Raw genomic sequence first — 26561 nt, forward strand, 5'->3', positions numbered from 1 at the left:
ATGGGCGACTCTGCCTTAAATGGCTTAGAGTCAGCAGGTGTGGATGCTGTTAACCCTTTAGGTAGCTCCAATGGCAGCTTGTCCACGAGCAGTGCCTGGGGCATCAGTGGCAGCGGTCCGTGGCTGTTGGCGTGCATGTTAACCCTCATCATCCTGATGACGGCTTGTGGAAACACTCTGCTGATCACTCTGGTGTTTGCCCAGCGCTCCTTACGCAACACCTCCAACTGTTTCCTGGTGTCTCTCTTCCTGTCGGACCTGATGGTGGCGCTGGTGGTGATGCCGCCAGCCATGCTCAATGTGCTGTGCGGGGCCTGGGTGTTGTCGCCAGGATTTTGCCCTGTGTGGCTCTGCTTCGACGTCATGTGCTGCAGTGCCTCCATTCTCAACCTGTGTGTGATCAGCCTGGACCGCTACCTCCTCATCATCTCGCCTCTGCGTTACAAGCAGAGGATGACGCTTCCCCGGGCCCTGCTTCTGGTGGGAGGGGCCTGGGGTCTGGCCGCCCTCGCCTCCTTTTTGCCCATCAAGATGAACTGGCACAGCTTGGGTCACCGAAGTCACCATTTCCCAATGCACGGGGCTGGCAGTGCCAACATCAGCACATACCCAGAGCTAAGCTTGCAGTACCCCGCTTCCTACTTCCAGCTGTCACCCGCCGATGGCCTGTCCTTCCAGTGTTGTCTGCGGGTCACCCTGCCCTTTGCCCTGGTGGCATCCGTCCTCACCTTCTTCCTGCCATCCAGCGCTATCTGCTTCACCTACTGTCGGATTCTCCTGGTGGCACGGAGACAGGCAAGGCGAGTGGCGGCACTAAGTCACCCTCCGTACCCACAACATTCGCCCAGAGGGCCTTCTCAGCCTCCCTCACCAGGTGGGTGCGCCGCGGGACATGCTCACCATGACAGAGAAGACTACAATCAGGAGCGCTCTATGTCACACCAAGTACCGGTGAGAGGGGAGTTGTAGAGGAAATTAAGGGAGATACATTGAGGCTACATCTCACAGCTGTGTAAACTGTCACTGCATGATCACTGTGTGCCTGGATAGATTTCCACCATGATGCCTTTTCTGCCTCTCAGATCAGTTGGGTCGTTCCACAAAAAGAGTCTTTCGCGTCCCTTTGATATTTTTTATAGATATTGAGTTCCAATATTGAATTGTAAAAGCCTGTTATATTAAATGAAGTACCCCTTTAATATAGACCACATGGAGAATTCAATAAATCAGATTTTTTAAATATGATTCATATTCAACATATTCAACATCCATGTCCCACCATGGACTCTCTGTGACTTCTGGAAGATTTTAACCCACGTAACCCCAAAATGTCTCCAAGTTTTCACCATCATTGTAAGGCCTTAGTTATTTGGTTGCTTTGACAAGGTCAACCCTGTTACGTGAACTGAACTCTCATTTTAATAAGGTGAAACTATTGCTTTTTAAAGAAAAAAGAAACATTGAATATCTTATAGTCAATCATAGTGTAAAAGCAGGTGAGCTAGTTCTACTCTTTTTGGCCATTTTCTGGTGGAAAACTGACTTGGTAGACCATAACGCGTCAACCGTTGTCCATAGATAGACAAGCTAGAAATGTTTTAACAATAAAAAATTAAAAAATTGCCACTCCCTGTTTCACACAATAAGGGGATTTATGGTTGATTTAAGATGAAGTCGTCAACTCTTTCAATCAACCCTACTTTATTCGGCACTGAATAGGCACTTACTATAGTACATTTTTTATTGAACCTCTTAAGATGGGAAAACATGTTTTTTATTAAGTTGAACAGGTGCTCTTAATGATAGGATGTTCAAATTAGGTGAAATTAAATCTTTCCCCCCCCTAAGTTACACTGCTTAAAAGTTACCAAATTGGTGGAACGACCCAGTTGTCATGAAGGAAAACAAATGTGGTGATCTAGCTAAAATAATTAGGAAGCGGCCATTGACTTGGGAGATGAATCAAGAAGGTGAGATTAAAAAGCGACTGAACAAATGCCGATCAGCACGTGTGTTTTTATGTTGCTCATTAGAAAAACGAGATTTCAGTCTTGGAGGTGTGTTTCCTGACTGATTCTGCGTTTGGTTAATGATGTTTGTCTTCCATGAGACACTGTAGACGTGGAAACCTATTTCACTTCCTCAAAATCCCCAGAATGAATCTAAGATAACTCATGAAATCGGTATTAAATGTAGATTTTTTTTGAGGATGATATAGTTGCACAATTTAAAATCTAAGGTGTTTGGCGCAGTATTTGTCAAGTAAAAAAATGTGCAATGTGTTGCTATGTGTTGTCTTAGGCAAACAAAGTCAGAGCTGCTGGGGCAGGTCTGTCTCACTGTCTATGCCATTGGATAGAGAACAATCACAGCTGATCACCCTATGTTAGTAGGCAAATGGAAATCAGCAAATCAAAACCCATCCTTCATTTACCCGCTGTGATGCACGGATGTTCTAAACTTCGTTTTAGACTACTTACTTTATGACCAAAATGATCCTATTTACACATGTAGCACATTTTGACACTAGAATAACTGTTTGACTCATATCGTTGCCACATAGGCTGTTTTCAAAGAGATTTGTTGCTTTTTAAAGGCAGTTCCTCTTTAAAGGTGGATTGGGTGGGTTACAGAGCCTTCAGAAAGTATGCATACCCCTTGACTTATTCCACATTTTATTGTGTTACTGCCTGAATTCAACATTTATTTACAAAACGAAAACATGTTTTTTGAAATGTTAGCTAATTTATTGAAAATGAAATACATATGTATTCATACCCCTGAGTCACTACTTTGTAGAAGTACCTTAGGTGGCGATTACAGTTTTGAGTTGTCTTGGGAATATATGTATTAGCTTTGCACATCTGGATTTGGTGATTTTCTCCCATTCTTCCTTGCAGATTTTCTCAAGCTCTATTAAAATAGATGTGGAGTGGAGGTGAACAGCAATCTTCAAGTCTTGCCAGAGATTTTCAATGGGATTTAAGTCTGTGCTTTGGCTGGGCCACTCATTCTTGTTCTGAAGCCATTCCAGCATTGCCTTGGCAATCGCCCACAATCTAAGGTCGTTTGCACTATGAAGCAGGTACTCATCAAGGATTTGCCTGTATTTGGCTCCATTCATTGTTCCCTCTATCCTTACCAGTCTCCCAGTCCCTGTTGCTGAAAAGCATCCCCATAGCATGATGCTGCCACCACCATGCTTCCCGGTAGGGATGGTGTTAGACGGGAGATGAGCTGTGCCTGCTTTTCTCCCGACATAGCGCTTTGCATTCAGGCCAAATAGTTACATTTTTGTCTCATCAGACCACAGAATCTTTTGCCTTATGCTCTGAGTCTTTCACATGGCTTTTTGAAAATTCCAAGCGTGCTGTCATATGCCTTTTTCACAGGAGTGGCTTCCGTCTGACCACTCTCCCATAAAGCCCAGATTGGTGAAATGCTTTAGAGATTGTTGTCCTTCTGGCAGGTTCTGGATAGTTCCATATTTTTTCAGTTTTCCAATGATGGTGACCACTGTGCCCTTGGAAACTTTCAACACACTAGAAATGGGTTTATATCCTTCCCCAGATATATGCCTCATCACAATTATATGTCAGAGATCTACAGACAGTTCCTTGGACATGGTATATTTTCTGATCTGACATACACTGTCAACTGTGGGACCATATATAGACAGGTGTGTTTCTCTCTAAAAACATGTCCAAAAAAATTGGTCACAGTTGGACTCCAAGTTGTATTGACATCTCAAAGATGATGAAAGATATTTGAAGTGTAATAGCAAAGGGTTGTGAATACTTATGTAAATTAGATTTCGGTATTTCATCTTCAAATACATTTGCAAAAATGTCTACATTTTTTGTCATTATGGGGTACATGGGTGAGAAAAAACATTTAATACATTTTAAATTCAGGCTGTAACACAACAAAGTCGGGAATAAGTCAAGGGTTATGAATACTTTATGAAGGCACTGTAGGTAAGTGTGTGTTTGTGTGTGTGAGAGAGTTGGCCTTGCCACTTTGCACTCGTTGATCTCCCCTCTATTAAAGTGAGGTGGGCAGCTGAGGAATGCATTTTCTTACATCCACTAAAATAAAATAAACAGAATAGAGTGAAATAAGTGAAAAACAGTTTAAGATGAAAGATGGGAAAGAGCTTGAAATTCAGAAAAGAAACATCTGAAAGAGACAGAGGGAGGAGAGACGATGGCGCCTGTTGAAGGCAAAGTGGTTGCTTGTTAGAATAAATGGCACAGACCTTGCATTGTATTTATGTAGTCAAGGGCCTGCATCTCCACTCCTGAGATTGAGTGCCAAGGACAATAATTCATAACAATGTTGTTCCACGCAGACTTTTCAATGTATTCAGCAACACGTCAACATCTCTTTCAATGTGATAATTACATCTTGTTAAATGCAAGCGTTAACTTTTTTCAGACTCCTTGACAATACCAGGCCAAGGATGCATCTAAAGTGTGTCATCTTCTTCTCTTGAAAGCAACATGGTGGAAGCTATAGTTTATTTTATTTCGCCACTCCAATTATAAAACCTAAGTATTTACAGTGCCTTGCGAAAGTATTCGGCCCCCTTGAACTTTGCGACCTTTTGCCACAATTCAGGCTTTTTTTTGTGAAGAATCAACAACAAGTGGGACACAATCATGAAGTGGAACGACATTTATTGGATATTTCAAACTTTTTTAACAAATCAAAAACTGAAAAATTGGGCGTGCAAAATTATCCGAATACTTTCGCAAGGCACTGTACATGGTAGCTCTTAGGTACAGAGTAAGTGCACATTGTTACATAATACGTACAGCTATACCCGTTTGCTGTTTCTATATAATGAACTTTCTATGCATTAGATTTGTACTCACCCTGGAATTATTGTTTTAATTCCATTGAGTTCATTTGAAAATCCTTGAAAATGTGCATGCCGCAAACGTGTGTAACAGTTTTAAGAATCATGTAACAATGTGGACCTGTAGCTACCATGTCAATTTAAATACCTAGGTTTTTGGACACATTGTGATGCAGTCCTTATCTCTTACTGCCCTGTCTGTCCCTCTATCCTCAGTTGTCAGTGAACAGCGAGCGGCGGCTGGCCCACAGGCAGGGCCGGAGGGCAGTGAAGGCCAGTCTGACCCTGGGAGTCCTGCTGGGCCTCTTCTTCAGCGCCTGGCTACCCTTCTTCATCACCAACATGGCCCAGGTCAGTGGCTCAGACTAGGTGAGCCTTTGGATTAAAAGGGATAGATCAGCAATTTAAGCAATCTATCCCTTTAATGTCAAGCTTGGAAGAGTATACATGATCTTCTGAAATTCTAGTGAAATCTCAATTTCCAAACTTGCACTTTATGTCCAAGTTAATAAATGAAATAGGCTTATAGGATGCGTAATCAAATCTGGCCATTATTTTTCTTTAGCAATGATATTGTGCCTTGTTGCTGTCAACTTTTAGATTCAAAGGACTCTCTTAACATCTTAAATCGAGGGATTTCCAGGAAGAACGATGAGCCAAAACACTATGGGATCAGCTAGCTGCTCAGAGCTGAGACTAATAGAAATCTTTAAATTGGTTGCTGCTCATCTTCTCAGGGTCGAAACTTGCAAACCACAAGCACACAGTATATTGTCGATCTGTTCTCCTTATGTTCATTGTGTACAGCCTATTCATTTAAATTAATTCCCTGTATTACAGAACCTGGATCACATAAATTCAATGCCTGATGCATCATCCTATAGCAATTAAGCTTCCCTTTGTCTGTGCTCCAACTCTTGAGGTTACCTTATTCCTCTGACTGGGAAAGGTGTCAGCACAGTGTGTAACATAAAAGGATTTAATCTAAATGGGTAATTATTGTTGTCCTGCTTTCAGGCTTTCAATGATCCAGTCATTTCATTTCCCATCTGCGTCCCTCACTTCACTCTTCCAGAATATAGCCAACAGAGGTTTCAGTGTCTGCCTTCCTCCCCCCTCCCTTCACACTCCATGTGGTATGTGAACACCCCCTCCCTTTTTTCACCTTCTCACTCCCTGCCTCCTTCCATCTTGATAAGATAGGACACGTTCCTCCAACAGCAGTCTCCACCCTCTCTCTCTGATATGCCATAGTGAGCCAGTTTCTCACCCTTCTATGGGTTATGTCCCTAATTTACATATATATGTTCTACTCAGGCCCAATTACAGTAGCTGTACACTGATGAAAAGAGCATTTGAAATAATATTTTCTGTTTTACCTCTTATTGGCTACATATTTCCATTGGATACATACAGTGCCTATCATAAGTATTAACCCCCCCAACCTGGATTTCTTCACATTTTGTGTTACAAAGTAACATACTAATATATACTGAATAGATAAGTATTCATCCCCCTAGTCAATACAAAAAAAACACCTTTGGCAGCGATTATAGCTGAGTTTTGGGGGGTTAAGACTAAGCTTTGCACACCTGGATTGTACAATACTTGCCCATAATTATTTTCAAAGATTGTTCAAGCTCTGTCAAGTTGGTATTTAGTATTTTATTAGGATCCCCTTTAGCTGATGCAAAAGAAGCAGCTACTCTTCCTGAGGTCCACACAATACATGAAATAATACAGAACATTAATAGACAAGAACAGCTCAAGGACATAACTGCTAAATGGCTGTCTAGCAATGATGAACAACCAAATTCTGGGTAAGTAAAAATACAGTGCATTCGGAAAGTATTCAGACCTGTTCCCTTTTTCCACATTTTGTTACGTTACTGCCTTATTCTAAAATGTATTAAATATCTACACACAATACCCCATAATGACAAAGCGATAATTTTTTTTCATAAATTTTTGCACATATATTAAAAATGAAAAACATACTTTACATAAGTATTCAGATACTTTTCTATGAGACTTGAAATTGAGCTAAGGTGCATCCCGTTTCCATTAGAGTCCACCTGTGGTAAATTCAATTGATTGAACATGATTTTGAAAGGCACACACCTGTCTATATAAAGGTCCCACAGTTGATCGTGCATGTCAGAGCAAAAACCAAGCCATGAAATCAAAGGAATTGTCTGTAGAGCTTCGAGACAGGATTGTGTTGAGGCACAGATCTGGGGAAGGGTACCAAAACAATTCTGCAGCATTGAAGGTCCCCAAGAACACAGTGGCCTCCATCATTCTTAAATGGAAGAAGTTCGGAACCACCAAGACTCTTCCTAGAGCTGGCCACCCGGCCAATCTAAGCAACCGAGGGAGAAGGGCCTTTGTCAGGGAGGTGACCAAGAACCCAAAGGTCACTCTGACACAGAGTTCCAGAGTTCCTCTGTGAAGATGGGAGAAACTTCCAGAAGGACAACCACCTCTGCAGCACTCTACCAATCAGTCCTTTATAGTAGAGACACCAGGTGGAAGCCACTCCTCAGTAGAAGGCACATGACAGCCTACTTGGAGTTTGCCAAAGGGAACCTAAAGGACTTTCAGACCATGAGAAACAAGATTCTTTGGCCTGAATGCCAAGCGTTGCGTCTGGAGGAAACCTGGCACCACCCCTACCGTGAAGCAGGGTGGTGGCAGAATCATGCTGTGGGGATGTTTTTCAGCGACAGGGACTGGGAGAATAGTCAGGATCGAGGGAAAGATGAACAGAGCAAAGTACAGAGAGATCCTTGATGAAAACCTGCTCCAGAGCACTCAGGACCTCAGACTGGGGCAAATGTTCACCTTCCAACAGGACAACGACCCTAAACACACAGCCAAGACAACGCAGGAGTAGCTTCGGGACAAGTCTCAATGGCCTTGAGTGACCCAGCCAGAGCCCGGACTTGAACCCGATCAAACAACTCTGGAGCGACCTCAAAATAGCTGTGCAGCGATACTCCCCATCCAACCTGACACAGCTTGAGAGGATCTGCAGAGTAGAATGGGAGAAACTCCCCAAATATAGGTGTGCCAAGCTTGTAGCATTATATCCAGAAGACTCGAGGCTGTAATCGCTGCCAAAGGTGCTTCAACAAAGTACTGAGTAAAGGGTCTGAATACTTACACTACTGTCAAGTTTCAGAACACGTACTCATTCAAGGGTTTTTCTTCATTTTTACCATTTAATAATAGTGAAGACATCAAAACAATGAAACAAAATATCATAACCGCCATCGATAAGAGACAATACTGTGCAGCTGTACTCATCGACCTGGTCAAGGCTTTCGACTCTGTCAATCACCACATTCTTATCGGCAGACTCAACAGCCTTGGTTTCTCAAAATGACTGCCTCGCCTGGTTCACCAACTACTTCTCAGATATTCGTCGCCAAACCCACTGGCTCCAGGTTATCTATAAATCTTTGCTAGGTAAAGCCCCACCTTATCCCAGCTCACTGGTCACCATAGCAGCACCCACCCGTAGCACACGCTCCAGCAGGTATATTTCACTGGTCACCCCCAAAGCCAATTCTTCCTTTGGCCACCTTTCCTTCCAGTTCTCTGCTGCCAATGGCTGGGACGAACTGCAAAAGTCACTGAAGCTGGAGACTCATATCTCCCTCACTAACTTTAAGCACCAGCTGTCAGAGCAGCTCACAGATCACTGCACCTGTACATAGCCCATCTGTAAATAGCCCATTCAACCACCTCATCCCCATACTGTTATTTATTTTGCTCCATTGCACCCCAGTATCTCTACTTGCACACTCATCTTCTGCACATCTATCACTCCAGTGTTTAATTGCTATATTGTAATTATTTCACCACTGTGGCCTATTTATTGCCTTACCTCATTTATCCTACCTCATTTGCACACACTGCATACAGACTATTTCTATTTTATTATTGAATGTATGTTTGTGTATTCCATGTGTAACTATTGTGTTGTTGTTTGTGTTGCACTGCTTTGCTTTGCTTTGCTTTATCTTGGCCAGGTCACAGTTGTAAATGAGAATTTGTTCTCAACTGGCCTACCTGGTAAAATAAAGGTGAAATTCTCTTTTATTTTTATGTAACCCAAAGTGTTTATATTTCAGATTCTTCAAATAACCACCCTTCGCCTTGACAGCTTTGCATACTCTTGACATTCTCTCAACCAGCTTCATGAGGTAGTCACCTGGAATGCATTTCAATTAACAAGTGTGCCTTGTTAAAAGTTAATTTACGTAATTCCTTCCCCTCTTAACGCGTTTGAGCCAATCAGTTGTGTTGTGACAAGGTAGGGGGTATACAGAAGATATACCCATTTGGTAAAAGACAAAGTCCATATTATTGCAAGAAGAGCTCAAATAAGCAAAGAGAAACGACAGTCCATCATTACTTTAAGACATGAAGGTCAGTCAACACGGAACATTTCAAGAACCTTTAAAGTTTCTGCAAGTGCAGTCACAAAAACCATCAAGCTCTATGATGAAACTGGCTCTCATGAGGACCGCCAAAGAAATGTAAGACCCAGAGTTACCTCTGCTGCAGAGGATAAGTTCATTAGAGTTAACCGCCAAAGAAATTGCAGCCCCCAAAAATTCAACTTCAACTGTTCAGAGGAGACTGCGTGAATCAGGCCTTCATTGTCGAATTGCTGCAAAGAAACCACTACTAAAGGACACCAATAATAAGAAGAGACTTGGGCCAAGGAACACGAGCAATGGACATTAGACCGGTGGACATTTGTCCTTTGATCTGGAGTCCAAATTAGACATTTTTGGTTCCAACCACTGTCTTTGTGAGACGTGGTGTGGGTGAACGGATGATCTCTGCATGTGTATTTCCCACTGTAAAGCATGGAGGTGTTATGGTGTGGGGGTGCTTTGCTGGTGACACTGTCTGATTTATTTAGAATTCAAGGCACACTTAACCAGCATGGCTGCCACAGTATTCTACAGCGATATGCAATCCCATCTGGTTTGGGCATAGTGGGACTATCATTTGTTTTTCAACAGGACAATGATGCAACACACCTCCAGGCTGTGTAAGGGCTATTTTACCAAGAAGGAGAGTGATGGAGTGCTGCATCAGATGACCTGGCATCCACAATCCCCCAACCTCAACCAAATTGAGATGGTTTGGGATGAGTCGGACCACAGAGTGAAGGAAAAGCAGCCAAAAAGTGCTCAGCATATGTGGGAACTCCTTCAAGACTGTTGGAAAAGCATTCCAGGTAAAGCTGGTTGAGAGAATGTCAAGCGTGTACAAAGCTGACATCAAGGCAAAGTGTTGCTATTTGAAGAATCTCAAATATATTTGGATTTGTTTAACACTTCCTTGGTTACCTTGATTTTGATTTGATTTGAGTTACCACATGATTACAATTGTTATTTCATAGTTTTGATGTCTTCACTATTATTATTGTAGAAATAGTACAAATAAAGAAAAACCCTTGAATGAGTCAGTGTTCTAAAACTTTTGACAGGTAGTGCATGTGAATTTAATAGTTTTTTATTTTTAATAACTAACAAAAATGTCAAAAACCTGTTTTTGTTTAGTCATTATGAGGTATTGTGTGTAGATTGATGAATGTTTTTATTTATTTAGAATAAGGCTGTAACGGTCTGAATATTTTCTGAATGCACTGTATATTAATTAGGCTTGCCATAAATACATATGCAACCGTTTAGTTCAAATATTTTTCATGAATTTGTAAACATTTATATAAAAAAGTGTGTAGATCGGTGACCCCCTATAAAATTCAATCCCACTTTGTAATGCAACAAAACGTGAACAAAAAATACAAGGGGGGTGCATACTTATGATAGGCACTATATTTCCGACAAGCTACATATTTCTGATAAGAATACTTTTGTTTCACAAAATCTTAAATGTTGTGTACATACTGAACACAACCCCAATGCCTGTCTGTTGCCCTCTTTCTCACCTGTCAGGCGGTATGCGAGTGTGTTCCCCCGGCACTCTTCGATGCCATCACTTGGCTGGGCTACTGTAACAGCACCATGAACCCCATTATCTACCCGCTGTTCATGCGTGACTTCAAACGGGCCCTGGGGCGACTGCTGCCCTGCTGCTCTACCCGCTCACCCCACAGACCCTCGCCGGAGCTCTCCCTCTGCAACTCTGGTGAGCCCAACCTGCCCACAGAGCCCCCCTCCCTGGCTTCCGATCCCCGACAGCCCCCCGCCACCGCCACAGACGCCGTCAACTTGTATGATGCAGAGCATGCTGGGATTGAGCTGCCCTTGCTGCTGCCTAATCAGGTGGACACGCTGGACTGAAGGGGACGATGGAGAAGAGAGCATGAACAGATGCTGTGTTACATACTAACGTATGACCACCATACAATGGAGGAAGGTGTGTCTTGTTGGGGTTGGTAGCAAGATGTAAAAATGATCTAGAAGGTGTAATTTAGCATACAGGGCAGGAGTGGATGAGGAAGAGCTAGGCACTGAGAATCACTGGGCGACGTCACTGTGATAACCATAATCCCCAACAGATGGAATAATCGACCGGAGGGATTTAGGAATATAGTTAGAATTCATTCATGCTGCATTGTCTTTATATCCATAAAAGTGGGGGATGTCTATAATTAAATGTGTTGTAATTAAATGTTTTTAATTTACATCCTGCCTACATAAAACTGACAATACTTTAACACACTATACATTATGCAACAGATTCATTTGTAAATGAAATGATTGACAAAACTTAGACTGCCATAGTTAAATAAAAAATTGTTTTCTTTTACGTTTGTGGTACGGATGCCTTAGGTGAGTGTTCTGGCACCCGAGTGTGCTGTTAAGGTAAAGGAGGTATTTCCACACACGATTGGGATATTGTTGGTAATTCAAGTTGAGAAGAGGCAGACAAAACTGCAGTGAGGCAGTTGGTCCTGTAACCTCCCATGTCCGCCTGTTTGGTCCCATGTGTTTGTGCTCGGGAGTCCAGCGTGTGTCCTCCTAACTCCAGGACGTGTGTTCAGTGTCAGACTCTGTCACCTCCACTCCCTCCCCCCATATCTCATCCAGCTCTTTTCCCCATCCATCAAACTCTAGATGGGAAGGTGCACTGTTGTCCTCATGGGTGGCATTCCCCTCAGAACTCTGTTGCAGGTTGCCCCCAAGAATGTTTTCAGTTGAAACAACATCGATCTCGTTTAACGAGTCCAACAGATCCGATATGTCGGGGATATCCCAACCGTCTCCAATATCCTCTTTTTCCTCCAGCTGCCCTCCCTCACCCATGCAAGTCTCACCTGCTCCAGCCGAAGAACCAACCAGTTTTAGCTTTTCAGCCACGTCCCCTTTTATTGATTGGATCATGGCTATGTCCAGTTTTCTCTCGGTCATAGTGAGTGGTTGAAGAGGTCCACCCCCAGCTCCTGGAACTTCTCTGGTGGGCACGCCCACTGCTACGAGGATGGTATCCATCTGACGCATGTAGTCCAAGTGACCTTTCACCTAAAAGAAGGGGGGGGTTAAAATCATTTGAATATGTGCAAAGAAGGAAAAGTGGGCTTTTCACCCTTTTACCGATGGAAATTAAAAACATACCATGGACTTGTTTTAATAACTGGAAATTACGTCACATTGTGGTAACTGAAGTTTTGCCATGAATAGGCCACTTTATAACCCGCAAACAACTTTGTGTAAAACATAATGCTGTAGAATTCAATCATTTCCATTCAAACAGTAGGACCAGGACAATACCAGTGTCGCAATATTTTTCATGGCAAAAATGAAAACACGAGGCAGACCAAACTCTCTGGTCCTCTAAACCTGCTGTATGTAAAATATTGGTGTGCTATAGCTTGGAAAATAAATACATGTGATAATGATTTAATGATGCTTTGTGTTCTGTTTCCTTGCCACGACACTGGTATCATCCCGACCTTATTCAACACGTCAAGGTTGTAATGCTCTCCAAGTTGTCCTTTGTGCATTGCCTAGTTAAGTAAAGGTTACATTTAAAATAAAATTTTAATCTACCGTGATGATTTTCTGTCAAAGGTTGTCTTTTCATATGACAGTCCATGGGGGTGGTGGCTGAATACCTAAGCCTGGCCGTGAACTGACAGTACAAGCTGCCGTTACCTTAACATAGTTTTCCTTAAACTTGAAATAAATGGTGTATTATGAATACATGTCTATTATGTTGTAGTAATAAAAGGTTTTAGAGACAGTATTGGCAAACAAGAGAAAGTACAAGGTTGCCTGACACCAACTGAAATGTACTATTGAACACAGCCATTGTATAGCTAGAAGTCTTCTCAACCTTCAGTCTGCTGAAAAACTCACGCAATCAATGCCTCCCGGCAGCTCAATAGTAAACATTTTCAGATCTCAATAGCTTGGCCTCTAACTCCATTCCCAAGGCCGTGGAGGCATTGAGGCCTGTAGTGTCATGAAGCTACAATGGGCATTTAGAGGATGAAAGGATCACACCTGATCAACACCTGTGATTGCTTTATGCCTCTCTCAAATGTCAATATGCCTTGTCTACTGCTGTCTTGGCTAGTTTTTACAGTTTTATTTCACTGTAGAGCCTTCAGTCCCGCTCAAAATGAATTAGATAGCTCTTTCGTCCCACCCCACACACATGCAGAGACCTCACCTGGCTTAACTTGTCCCTCCAGAGAGGAAACCTCTCATCATCACTCAATGCCTAGGTTTACCTCCACTGTACTCACATCATACCATACCCTTGTCTGTACATTATGCCTTGAATCTATTCTACCATGCCCAGAAATCTGCACCTTTTTTCCCTCTGTCCCCAATGCACTAGACGACCAGTTCTTATAGCCTTTAGCCGTACCCTTATCCTACTCCTCCTTTGTTCCTCTGGTGATGTAGAGGTTAACCCAGGCCCTGTAGCCCCTAGTTCCACTCCTATTCCCCAGGCGCTATCATTTGTTGACTTCTGTAAACGCAAAAGCCTTGGTTTCATGCATCTTAACATCAGAAGCCTCCTCCCTATGTTTGTTTTATTCACTGCTTTAGCACACTCCACCAACCCCAATGTCCTAGCCGTGTCTGAATCCTGGCTTAGGAAGACCACCAAAAAGTCTGACATTTCCATCTCCAACTACAACATTTTCCACCAAGATATAACTGCCAAAGGGGTGGAGTTGCAACCTACTGCAGAGATGGATAGCATGACAGAACTCTGCAGGCTATCCAGGTCTGTACCCAAACAGTTCAAGCTTCTACTTTCAAAAATCCACCTTTCCAGAAATAAGTCTCTCACTGTTGCCGCTTGTTATAGACCCCCTCAGCCCACAGCTGTGCCCTGGACAACATATGTGAATTAATTTCCCCCCATTTATCTTCAGAGTTTGTACTGTTATTTGACCTAAACTAGTATATGCTTAAAACCCCGGCTGTCCTACAATATAAGCTAGATGCCCTCAATCTCACACAAATTATCATGGAACCCACCAGGTACAACCCCAAATCCATAAACACGGGCACCCTCTTAGATATCATCCTGACCAACTTGCCCTCTAAATACACCTCTGCTGTCTTCAACCAGGATCTCAGCGATCACTGCCTCATTGCCTGCGAGCATAATGGGTCCGCAGTCAAACGAACACCACTCATCACTGTCAAATGCTCCCTAAAACACTTCAGTAAGCGGGCCTTTCTATTCAACACGGCCCGGGTATCCTAGAAGGATATTGACCTCATTCCGTCAGTAGAGGATGCCTGGTTATTCTTTAAAAATGCTTTCCTCACCATCTTAAATAAGCATGCCCCGTTCAAAAAATGTAGAACTAAGAACAGATATAGCCCCTGGTTCACTCCAGACCTGACTGCCCTTCACCAGCACAAAAACATCCTGTGGCATACTGCATTAGCATCGAATAGCCCCCGCGATATGCAACTTTTCAGGGAAGTTAGGAACCAATATACACAGGCAGTTAGGAAAGCAAAAAGGCTAGCTTTTTCAAACGTGCATCCTGTAGCAAACACCAAAAAGTTCTGGGACACTGTAAAGTCCATGGAGAATAAGAGCACCTCCACCCAGCTGCTCACTGCACTGAGGCTAGGAAACACTGTCACCACCGATAAATCTACGGCTGGCCATGCTTTCCACCTGGCTACCCCTACCCCGGTCAACAGCTCTGCACCCACCACAGCAACTTGCCCAAGCCTCCACCATTTCTCCTTCACCCAATCCAGATAGCTGATGTTCTGAAAAAGCTGCAAAATCTGGACCCATACAAATCAGCTGGGCTAGACAATCTGGACCGGCTTTAAAATTATCCGCCACAATTGTTGCAACCCAGATTACTAGCCTGTTCAACCTCTATTTCGTATCGTCTGAGATCCCTAAAAATTGGGAAGCTGCTGCGGTCATCCCCCTTTTCAAAGGGGGAGACACTCTAGACCCAAACTGTTACAGACCTATATCTATCCTACACTGCCTTTCTAAAGTCTTCAAAAGCCAAGTTAACAAACAGATCCCCGACCATTTTGAATCCCACCATACCTTCTCCGCTATGCAATCTGGTTTCCGGTTGGTCATGGGTGCACCACAGCCACGCTCAAGGTCTTAAACGATATAACCGCCATCGATAAAAGACAATACTGTGCAGCCGTCTTCATCGACCTGGCCAAGGCTTGAGACTCTGTCAATCACCGCATTCTTAAATCGGCAGACTCAATAGCCTTGGCTTCTCAAAATTACTGCCTCACCTGGTTCACCAACTACTTCTCAGATAGAGTTCAGTGTGTCAAATCGGAGGGCCTGTTGTCTGGACCTCTGGCAGTCTATGGGGGTGCCACAGGGTTTAAATCTCGGGCCGACTCTTTTCTCTGTATATATCAATGATGTCGCTCTTGCTGCTGGTGATTCTCTGATCCACCTCTACACAGACAACACCATTCTGTATACTTCTGGCCCTTCTTTGGACACTGTGTTAACAAACCTCCAGACGAGCTTCAATGCCATACAACACTCCTTCCGTGGTCTCCAACTGCTCTAAAATGCAAGCAAAACTAAATGCATGCTCTTCAACCGATCGCTGCCCGCACACGCCTACCCGTCTAGCATCACTACTCTGAACAGTTCTGAATATGTGGATGTTAAGGGAATTTTTATCAATAATGACTAATTATGTATACATTTCAATCAGGACTGACTAATCAGAATACTATTATGTTACTGTATATGTATGCATTTTATTTTTAATCCTAGTACTGAATATAATGTGTGTAAATATAATCAAGAATTAGAACAATGACTGTCTGTTCCTTGGTAGAAATGAATGAACTATATCGCCAGACTGGCTAGAATGCTTATCTACACAGGCTGGCCTTGGCTCTAGACGATGTGGGAAGGCTTGAGAACTTATACAGCCTTTGTACCAGTGTCAAGAAGAGACGGAACAGTTAGAAAACGCTGACGTCATTTTCAGTTTATAACCTGTGATAAAATGTATCATGGGCAGTACTCTCGAGGATAAACGCAGCTGGTTGATTTCAAAGACTGGTCTCTGTCCATTTTATACAAATAAGAGTCTTACAAATTCTTATGAATTGACAGAGTGTTTAATTTGAATTGGGTATTAAAACATACAGGAATTAAATTCCTCTAACAGTGGACAACTACAAATACCTAGGTGTCTGGTTAACTGTAAACTCTCCTTCCAGACACACATTAAGCATCTCTAATCCAAAATTAAATCTAGAATTTTGCTACAAAGCATCCTTCACTCATACAGCCGAACATACCCTCGTAAAAATGACTATCCTACCGATCCTTGACTTTGGTGATGTCATTTAGAAAATATCCTCCAACACTCTACCTAGCAAATTGAATGTAGTCTATCACAGTGCCATCCGTTTTGTCACCAAAGCCCCATATACAGTGGGGCAAAAAAGTATTTAGTCAGCCACCAATTGTGCAAGTTCTCCCATTTAAAATGATGAAAATTACAGGCCTCTCTCATAGGTACACTTCAACTATGACAGACAAAATAAGGAAAAAAAAAATCCAGAAAATCACATTGTAGGATTTTTTATGAATTTATTTGCAAATTATGGTGGAAAAATAAGTATTTGGTCACCTACAAACAAGCAAGATTTCTGGCTCTCACAGACCTGTAACTTCTTCTTTAAGAGACTCCTCTGTCCTCCACTCGTTACCTGTATTAATGGCACCTGTTTGAACTTGTTATCAGTATAAAATACACCTGTCCACAACCTCAAACAGTCACACTACAAACTCCACTATGGCCAAGACCAAAGAGCGGTCAAAGGACACCAGAAACAAAATTGTAGACCTGCACCAGGCTGGGAAGACTGAATCTGCAATAGGTAAGCAGCTTGGTTTGAAGAAATCAACTGTGGGAGCAATTATTAGGAAATGGAAGACATACAAGACCACTGATAATCTCCCTCGATCTGGGGCTCCACGCAAGATCTCACCCCGTGGGGTCAAAATGATCACAAGAACGTTGAGCAAAAATCCCACAACCACACGGGGGGACCTAGTGAATGACCTGCAGAGAGCTGGGACCAAAGTAACAAAGCCTACCATCAGTAACACACTACGCCGCCAGGGACTCAAATCCTGCAGTGCCAGACGTGTCCCCCTGCTTAAGCCAGTACATGTCCAGGCCCGTCTGAAGTTTGCTAGAGAGCATTTGGATGATCCAGAAGAAGATTGGGAGAATATCATATGGTCAGATGAAACCAAAATATAACTTTTTGGTAAAAACTCAACTCGTCGTGTTTGGAGGACAAAGAATGCTGAGTTGCATCCAAAGAACACCATACCTCCTGTGAAGCATGGAGGTGGAAACATCATGCTTTGGGGCTGTTTTTCTGCAAAGGGACCAGGACGACTGATCCGTGTAAAGGAAAGAATGAATGGGGCCATGTATCGTGAGATTTTGAGTGAAAACCTCCTTCCATCAGCAAGGGCATTGAAGATGAAACGTGGCTGGGTCTTTCAGCATGACAATGATCCCAAACACACCACCCTGGCAACGAAGAAGTGGCTTCGTAAGAAGCATTTCAAGGTCCTGGAGTGGCCTAGCCAGTCTCCAGATCTCAACCCCATAGAAAATCTTTGGAGGGAGTTGAAAGTCCGTGTTGCCCAGCAACAGCCCCAAAACATCACTGCTCTAGAGGAGATCTGCATGGAGGAATGGGCCAAAATACCAGCAAAAGTGTGTGAAAACCTTGTGAAGACTTACAGAAAACATTTGACCTCTCATTGCCAACAAAGGGTATATAACAAAGTGTTGAGATAATCTTTTGTTATTGACCAAATACTTATTTTCCACCATAATTTGCAAATAAATTCATTAAAAATCCTACAATGTGATTTTCTGGATTTTCTTAAAGTGTACCTATGATGAAAATTACAGGTCTCTCTCATCTTTTTAAGTGGGAGAACTTGCACAATTGGTGGCTGACCAAATACTTTTTTGCCCCACAGTACTATCCACCACTGCGACCTGTATGCTCTCGTTGGGTGGCCCTCGCTTCATATTTGTCGCCAAACCCACTGGCTCCAGGTCATCTGTAGTAAGTCTTTGTTTGGTAAAGCCCCACCTTATATCAGCTCACTGGTTACCATAGCAGCACCCACCCGTAGCACGTGCTCCAGCAGGTATATTTCACAGGTCACCCCTAAAGCCAACTCCTCCTTTGGCCGCCTTTCCTTCCAGTTCTATACTGCCAATGACTGGAACAAATTGCAAAAATCACTGAAGCTGGAGACTTAAATCTCCCTAACTAACTTTAAGCATCAGCTGTTAGAGCAGCTTACCGACCATTGCACCTGTACATAGCCCATCTGTAAATAGCCCACCCAACTACCTCATCCCCATATTGTTTTTTTTAGTTCCTTTGCACCCCAGTATCTCTACTTGCACATTCATCTTCTGCACATCTATCACTCCACTGTTAAATTGCTAAATTGAAATTATTTCGCCACTATGGCCTATTTATTGCCTTACCTCCCTAATCTTACTACATTTGCACACACTGTATATAGACTTTTCTATTGTGTTTTTGACTGTACATTTGTTTATCCCATGTGTAACTGTGTTGCTTGTGTCGCACTGCTTTGCTCCATCTAGGCCAGGACGCAGTTGTAAATGAGAACTTGTTCTCAACTGGCCTACCTGGTTAACTTCATTGGGATAGGGGGCAGTATTTTCACATCCGGATGAAATGAGTGTCCAAAGTAAACTGCCTGCTACCCAGGCCCAGAACTTAAGATATGCATATTATTAGTACATTTGGATAGAAAACACTCTGAAGTTTCTAAAACTGTTTGAATGATGTCTGTGAGTACAACATAACTTATTTGGCAGGCGAAACCCCGAGGACAAACCATTCAGATCTTTCTTTTTTTTTTGTTTTTGTTTTTTGAGGTCACTCTTTTCAATGGGTTTTCATTTGGATTCCAGATTTCTAAGGGGCAGGCTTGCAGTTCCTATCGCTTCCACTGGATGTCAAACTTCTTTAGATATTGGTTGAGGTTTTTCCTTTGAGAAAAGAAGAAGTAACACTGTTCAGAATGAAGCTCGAGGGAAGTGTACTCTTTGTTAGAGGCGTGCGACCTGAACAGCACGCTCCACTTTCTTTTTCTCCGGTATGAAACAGTTTATCCCGTCTTAAATTTAATATATTATTTACGTTAAAAAATACCTAAAGTTGTATCAGGAATGTTATTTGAAATGTTTGGAAAAAGATTACAGGTAATTCTTTTGAGATATTTTGCAGTCATGTCGCGCGTTTTGGAACCGGTGTTTTTCAGAATCAAATGTGCCAAATAAATTGACATTTTGGATATAGATCAACGGAATGAATCGAGCAAAAGGACCATTTGTGATGCTTACGGGACATATTGGAGTGCCAAAATAGGAAGATCTTCAAAGGTAAGGCATTAAATATATCTTTATTTCTACGTTTTGTGTCACGCCTGGCAGGTTGAAATATGATTGTCTGTGTTTGTTTGCGGAGGTGCTATACTCAGATAATAGTATATTATGTTTTCGCCGTAAAGCCTTTTTGAAATCTGACATGCTGGCTGGATTCACAACAAGTGTAGCTTTAATTTGGTGTATTGTATGTGTGATTTCCTGAAAGTTTAATTTTATAGTAATTTATTTCAATTTGGCGCTCTGCATTTTCACTGGATGTTTGCCAGGTGGGACGCGACCGTTCCACATATCCCAGAAAAGTTCAAAAAAGGTGAAATAAAAAATAAAAATCACCAGGCGAGTCGGTACTGCACAGTCATGTGTGAATTCTCCCTCTGCTTACAGCTGGTAGTCAGTGACTTCAGGCAAATTATTTTGTTATGCAGCATGTGCTAAACAACAACAGTCAGTGCTAAACAACAACAGTCAGTGCAATAACAAAAGCACAATGATGCTGTGTTGGATAGAAAATAAATGGACTAAGCTGAAACCTAGTGTCATGCAATGTCATGTAAAAGCTGCCACTTTTCATTTGGAAATGACTAATTGAGGCACAATAGTGTAACTCACCACAGAAGATAGATCCACGTTGAATATGCGGCGATCATTCAAGCTGATTGGCTGAAGCCCTGCAACAGACAGCTGTGCCGACGAACCCCTATATACGTATCCCAGTAGCCAGTCCCCTCTGACAGGTTGATGGACCAATTAATAAAAACCACAGCACCTTTCTATCATGAATGTGCTCTTTATCAATGAAGAGACTAAATCATTTATATGCATACTTATGCCATTCCTAGTAGATAAAGAATGCATGCATATGAAAATATTTATTACATTTTTCTCATTTCGAAATGGTCATATACATTAATATCTTTAGTTGACAATAGCTCATATTCAAAACTTGCTGTATACATATTTTGCGTCACCAAGACAACAATCTCACGCCCAAAGGTATGATGGGATATCTTTCTCACCTGCAGTATCCATTCACTATCTTCCCAGCGACCACCTTGACCATTCTCTCCCAGGCTTGGGCGGTGCCATCTACTGGGGCACCCAATAGGACAACATCCTCCACCACGCCCTCACAATCTGAGACCATGTACAACAGGATAGAAAAAGAGATATTGTTCATTTGAACAGTTCTGTATTGCAGTTGTGTGTGTGGAAGCGGTGACATGTATCTGGCAAAAATCTCACAAAAATGAATATTTTGATTAATAGATCAAAAGCATACCTAGATGATTATGCAAAATCTTTGAAGGCATTTCAGTTAAATGCAACAATACAATGTGACGATTGTTAGGCTTGTTACACTCTATAGTATGCATAAAGTCAGGCAAGGGTTTAGTGTGCTTGCTATACCTTGATCTTTGGCAAGTTCCTGAAGGCAGAAGTAGATAACCCTCGCTCCAAGACTGAAGCCAATGAGACTGACAGGACGCTTTCCCTTTAAAAACACCAATACTGATTTGTTGACACAACAAACATCATGACACAGGCTTTCAAAATCCAGATAATTGTAAACACATCTACAGCAAAAAAAACTATAAAATCTAACTTAAGTTGTATAAAGATACGTCCATTGTAAAACCTTCAATGTGAATGTTCAAACTCCAATGACAATTACAGCTAGGGCTCAGTGATATGGCATAAATATCATATCTGGATTTAATTTTAATTTACAGGATTTTCACAATATTTTTTACACACTGCATTTCAAACAGTCTGCAATAATCTAATGAATTCCGTGCTTGTGAAATTATACTTAGGATAAATAATCCTTCCACAACCATAAGACCCACTAATAATTTAATTATTTTTATTAAAATGGTTTAAACCAGCATTTTTGCAAAAATCACTGATCTGGCTATGAAAATGCCCTTTTTGTCTCAAATTTAACCAGAACCATGCATAATGCAGTCACTAATAACGAATAACTTCTTGTAGCAGGCATTTAAAAAAATAACAGGTCTCAAACAATCTCTCAAGCACAAGCCCACGTGCTTGTGAGTAGCCAGCTCATCTTTATATTTCAAGTTAAACCAAATTAGCAATGTTGTCGATATATTTTGCGAGTTTTCATACCCCTCCAGCAACTTGTATTGGTAAAAGATTCTAGCAACAAATTCAATTACTTTTTCAGGCTGCCTTCAGGGAGTTATGACACCACAAGGTTACTAATGGTTTTGAAAAGTATTCAACAACTTTTCCCACTTTCCCAATTCTGCCACAAATGAGAGCAGGAGAAGCTGTCTGTGCAACAGAAGTCACAGCAACTTCGCACACACAGGTGTAGAAGCACAAGGGATGGGGGTGAAAATCTACGTCGGGGACCGCAGCAAGGCAAATTGGTGCTGTGACGTCGTCACGGAAAAACATAATCTAGCGACAAATCAAGGAGCCAATAGCAGATCTCCCTGAAAAATACCTTTATTTAACTAGGCAAGTCAGTTAAGAATTTTTATTTTATTTACAATGACGGCCTACCCCAGACGACACTGGGCCAATTGTGAACCACCCTGTGGGACTCCCAATCACGGCCAGAGGTGATACAGCCTGAATTCGAACCAGGTACTGTAGTGACGCCTCTTGCACTGAGATGCAGTGCCTTAGACCGCTGTGCCACTCAGGAGACTAATGCACACTGCTTGCTAGCTAACAAGGTAGAACAGCTGAACTGTTATGAACACACCCCTCTGTCCATCTCCAACTGTTTGAACAGCATGCTAGCCTGTCCACTTTGTTCAAACTGCGCATTCATTTTCCAGAACCAATGTTAATTGATGCTCCTGTTTTAGTAGTAACTGTTCTGAGTGCAATTTGACGAGTTGAGACAGAAAAAGGGCATTGTTAGAAAGGTTAAGTTCTTTTAAAGTAAAATCATGTCTCAATGTCCATGTGACCTATTCTGTTGGACCAAACCTGAATTGCAAATAGCAAGTTGAAACCGTTTGTCAGAGAGGAAGTAGTGATCTCTCTTCTTTGTTGTTGTGAGTGGCAGGGGCTTGGTGTGTGTGTAAATGGGAAGGTGCACAGTCACAGCAGAAGAAGTGAAGGAGACGAGACAAATAGACATGAGAACAAGTGGACATTAACGCTCATACAAAAATTAAATAAAACTCCATTATTACGATATCAAGATATTTCAAATACGTCTCACATAATTTTTATTAATTTGATGTATCGCCAAGCCCCAATTACAGCTACAGTGTCTCCGTAATTATTTGGACAGTGAAGCATTTTTTATTCTTTTGGCTCTATACTCCAAAAGTTAGGATTTGAAATCATAACAATGACTATAAGGTTAAAGTGCAGACTGTCAGCTTTAATTTTAGGGTATTTTCATCCATATCAGGTGAAGGATTTAGAAATGACAGCAGTCTTGTACATCAGAAAGTATTGGTACAAATGCACTTGTGTAGTAAAAAGTATATGTTCCCATATTCATAGCATGCAACGACTACATCAAGCCTGTGACTCTTTGTTTTGGTTGTTTCAGATGATTTTGTGCCCAAACAGAAATGAATGGTAAATAATGTACTGTGCCATTTTGAAGTCACTTTTATTTTAAATAAGAATATGTTTCTAAACACTTCTACATTAATGTACAGTGGGGCAAAAAAGTATTTAGTCAGCCACCAATTGTGCAAGTTCTCCTACTTAAAAATATGAGAGAGGCCTGTAATTTTCATCATAGCTACACTTCAACTATGACAGACAAAATGAGGAAAAAAATCCAGAAAATCACATTGTAGGATTTTTTATGAATTTATTTACAAATTATGGTGGAAAATAAGTATTTGGTCACCCACAATCAAGCAAGATTTCTGGCTCTCACAGACCTGTAACTTCTTCTTTAAGAGACTCCTCTGTCCTCCACTCGTTACCTGTATTAATGGCACCTGTTTGAACTTGTTATCAGTATAAAAGACACCTGTCCACAACCTCAAACAGTCACACTACAAACTCCACTATGGCCAAGACCAAAGAGCTGTCAAAGGACACCAGAAACAAAATTGTAGACCTGCACCAGGCTGGGAAGACTGAATCTGCAATAGGTAAGCAGCTTGGTTTGAAGAAATCAACTGTGGGAGCAATTATTAGGAAATGGAAGACATACAAGACCACTGATAATCTCCCTCGATCTGGGGCTCCACGCAAGATCTCACCCCGTGGGGTCAAAATGATCACAAGAACGTTGAGCAAAAATCCCAGAACCACACGGGGGGACCTAGTGCATGACCTGCAGAGAGCTGGGACCAAAGTAACAAAGCCTACCATCAGTAACACACTAAGCCACCAGGGACTCAAATCCTGCAGTGCCAGACGTGTCCCCCTGCTTAAGCAGTACATGTCCAGGCCCGTCTGAAGTTTGCTAGAGAGCATTTGGATGATCCAGAAGAAGATTGGGACAATGTCATATGGTCAGATGAAACCAAAATATAACTTTTTGGTAAAAACTCAACTCGTCGTGTTTGGAGGACAAAGAATGCTGAGTTGCATCCAAAGAACACCATACCTACTGTGAAGCATGGGGGTGGAAACATCATGCTTTGGAGCTGTTTTTCTGCAAAGTGACCAGGACGACTGATCCGTGTAAAGGAAAGAATAAATGGGGCCATGTATCGTGAGATTTTGAGTGAAAGCCTCCTTCCATCAGCCAGGGCATTGAAGATGAAACGTGGCTGGGTCTTTCAGCATGACAATGATCCCAAACACACCACCCGGGCAACGAAGGAGTGGCTTCGTAAGAAGCATTTCAAGGTCCTGGAGTGGCCTAGCCAGTCTCCAGATCTCAACCACATAGAAAATCTTTGGAGGGAGTTGAAAGTCTGTGTTTCCCAGCAACAGCCCCAAAACATCACTGCTCTAGAGGAGATCTGCATGGAGGAATGGGCCAAAATACCAGCAACAGTATGTGAAAACCTTGTGAAGACAGACAGAAAACGTTTGACCTCTTGTCATTGCCAACAAAGGGTATATAACAAAGTATTGAGATAAACTTTTGTTATTGACCAAATACTTATTTTCCACCATAATTTGCAAATAAATTCATTAAAAATCCTACAATGTGATTTTCTGGATTTTCTTTTCTCATTTTGTCTGTCATAGTTGAAGTGTACCTATGATGAAAATTACAGGCCTCTCTCATCTTTTTAAGTGGGAGAACTTGCACAATTGGTGGCTGACTAAATACTTTTTTGCCTCACTATAGATGCTACCATGATTACAGATAATCCTGAATGAATCGTGAATAATGATACACACGTGAATTTGTCCCAATACTTTTGCTCCACTGGGGGGGGACTATGTACAAAAAGTGCTGTAATATCGAAACGGTTCACCCATAATGGGTGTAAAGACCCTCAAATTAAAGGTGACAGCCTGCACTTTAACCTCAGTCATTATTTGATTTCATATCCAAACCTTTGAAGTATAGAGCCAAAAGAAGAAAAAAATGCTTCACTGTCCCAATAATTAGAGGGCACTGTAAATCTATATTTCATCCATCCTTAAACGTATTTACTTATGTAATTAACAAGAGATCCCTGTTTCAACGGGATTGAATCCTACTGAGCGGTCATGCTGGTGTGTGGTGGCAGCTGTTGTCAGTAGTGAGAAGCGTACCTGCTGCCTACTCCTCAGCACCTGAGCGAGGTGTTTTCCCACCTCGGCTGAGCGACTAAGACACACAGACCAGGGATTGTCTATAACACTGGCCACCGCGAGCAGAGAGGCAGGCCACGTAAGAGCAGTCACAATACCTAGACAGGGACAAGTAGGGGAAAGAGCTTCTCAGTAGTGGAGGGTTACTAGGCTATCTATGAGACTGGAGGACAACACTCAATTTAGGATGCTGGTTGGAATTCAACAATCAAACTTGCTATGTTCATGGAAAAGTTTTACTTTAAGCAAAAATGTATTTAGACTTTGTTTCTACAGTGCAGGATTAATTGAGTGAGGGGCATGTTCAAAGTTGGTTGTTGAACTCCTGGGTGAAACCGGAAAGAATTCTCAATGGTGTAGCCTACTACAAAATCCTATTCAACCAAACAAAGGCTCATTTAACTCAGTCACATTGCTTGCATATAAACTCACATGGCCCCTTATTTCCACCCACACAAATATCAAAGGAACCCTCAGGCTTCTTTCTAACAGCTGTTGCCGACGTTCTACCAGACAAGCCTCCGCATCACGACGTGTCATCCCTATTGATGGCATTTTCAGCACAAGATATTGTAACCCATAAAAATATGCCTCCCCTTGACAAGATCAACCTAAGGTATCGTCTGTTCAACCAGCTTCTCTGAATGTATCCCTCTATGTCTTCCCTCTCATTTCAATGCAATATCTGTCTAATTAAATAAATACAAATTTGTACAATTCAGTGGAATTCCACTCTACATTTTTTTTTAAACAACTAGCCAGGGGTGAGGCATGTTCTGATGGGGAGGCGTGGTGTGATTACCTACCTGACAGTACGGTATACTTGAGGGCCTCCTGGGCCACCATGCTGACCAGGCCGTCGAGAAGAGCAGCCATGGTGGAACCCAGGTCCCGAAGGAAACGAGACTCCCACACCAGACAGTACTGCTCCCCGCACGCACCCAGACTGCACCAAGGAGCCTGGAAAGAACCTGAGGGTGGGAGAGGGGACAGGAAGTGGGAGTTCAGCAAAGTGGATACCGGTAAGTGTGT

The 26561-nt window shown here is 42.2% G+C and overlaps 2 protein-coding genes across 2 annotated transcripts in view; one reads left to right on the top strand and one right to left on the bottom strand.

The window, feature by feature from the left end:
- LOC115132231 (5-hydroxytryptamine receptor 6-like) lies at positions 1-11190 on the top strand. The gene is made up of 3 exons (XM_029664655.2): positions 1-951; positions 5078-5212; positions 10843-11190. The coding sequence occupies exons 1-3, from the start codon at positions 1-3 to the stop codon at positions 11188-11190; spliced, it is 1434 nt and encodes a 477-aa protein (XP_029520515.2).
- Positions 6507-26561, bottom strand: part of tmco4 (transmembrane and coiled-coil domains 4) — a 24924-nt gene continuing 4869 nt past the window's right edge. The window contains exons 9-14 of the mRNA XM_029664654.2: positions 26336-26500; positions 25491-25627; positions 21225-21309; positions 20834-20951; positions 20427-20544; positions 6507-12372 (exon numbers count right to left, since the gene is read on the bottom strand). Of these exons, the coding sequence (XP_029520514.1) occupies positions 11872-12372; positions 20427-20544; positions 20834-20951; positions 21225-21309; positions 25491-25627; positions 26336-26500 (1124 nt within the window). The 3' untranslated portion in view covers positions 6507-11871. The remainder of the gene's footprint in view (positions 12373-20426; positions 20545-20833; positions 20952-21224; positions 21310-25490; positions 25628-26335; positions 26501-26561) is intronic.

Source organism: Oncorhynchus nerka, linkage group LG7 (genome assembly GCF_034236695.1).
Source record: "Oncorhynchus nerka isolate Pitt River linkage group LG7, Oner_Uvic_2.0, whole genome shotgun sequence".
Taxonomy (NCBI): domain Eukaryota; kingdom Metazoa; phylum Chordata; class Actinopteri; order Salmoniformes; family Salmonidae; genus Oncorhynchus; species Oncorhynchus nerka.

Bases quoted from the DNA above. Each gene is read 5' to 3' on its own strand.
- LOC115132231 (XM_029664655.2), top strand. From the start codon at position 1: ATGGGCGACTCTGCCTTAAATGGCTTAGAGTCAGCAGGTGTGGATGCT. The intron at 952-5,077 runs GTGAGAGGGGAG...CTCTATCCTCAG, and splicing joins CTATGTCACACCAAGTACCG to TTGTCAGTGAACAGCGAGCG. The intron at 5,213-10,842 runs GTCAGTGGCTCA...CTCACCTGTCAG, and splicing joins TCATCACCAACATGGCCCAG to GCGGTATGCGAGTGTGTTCC.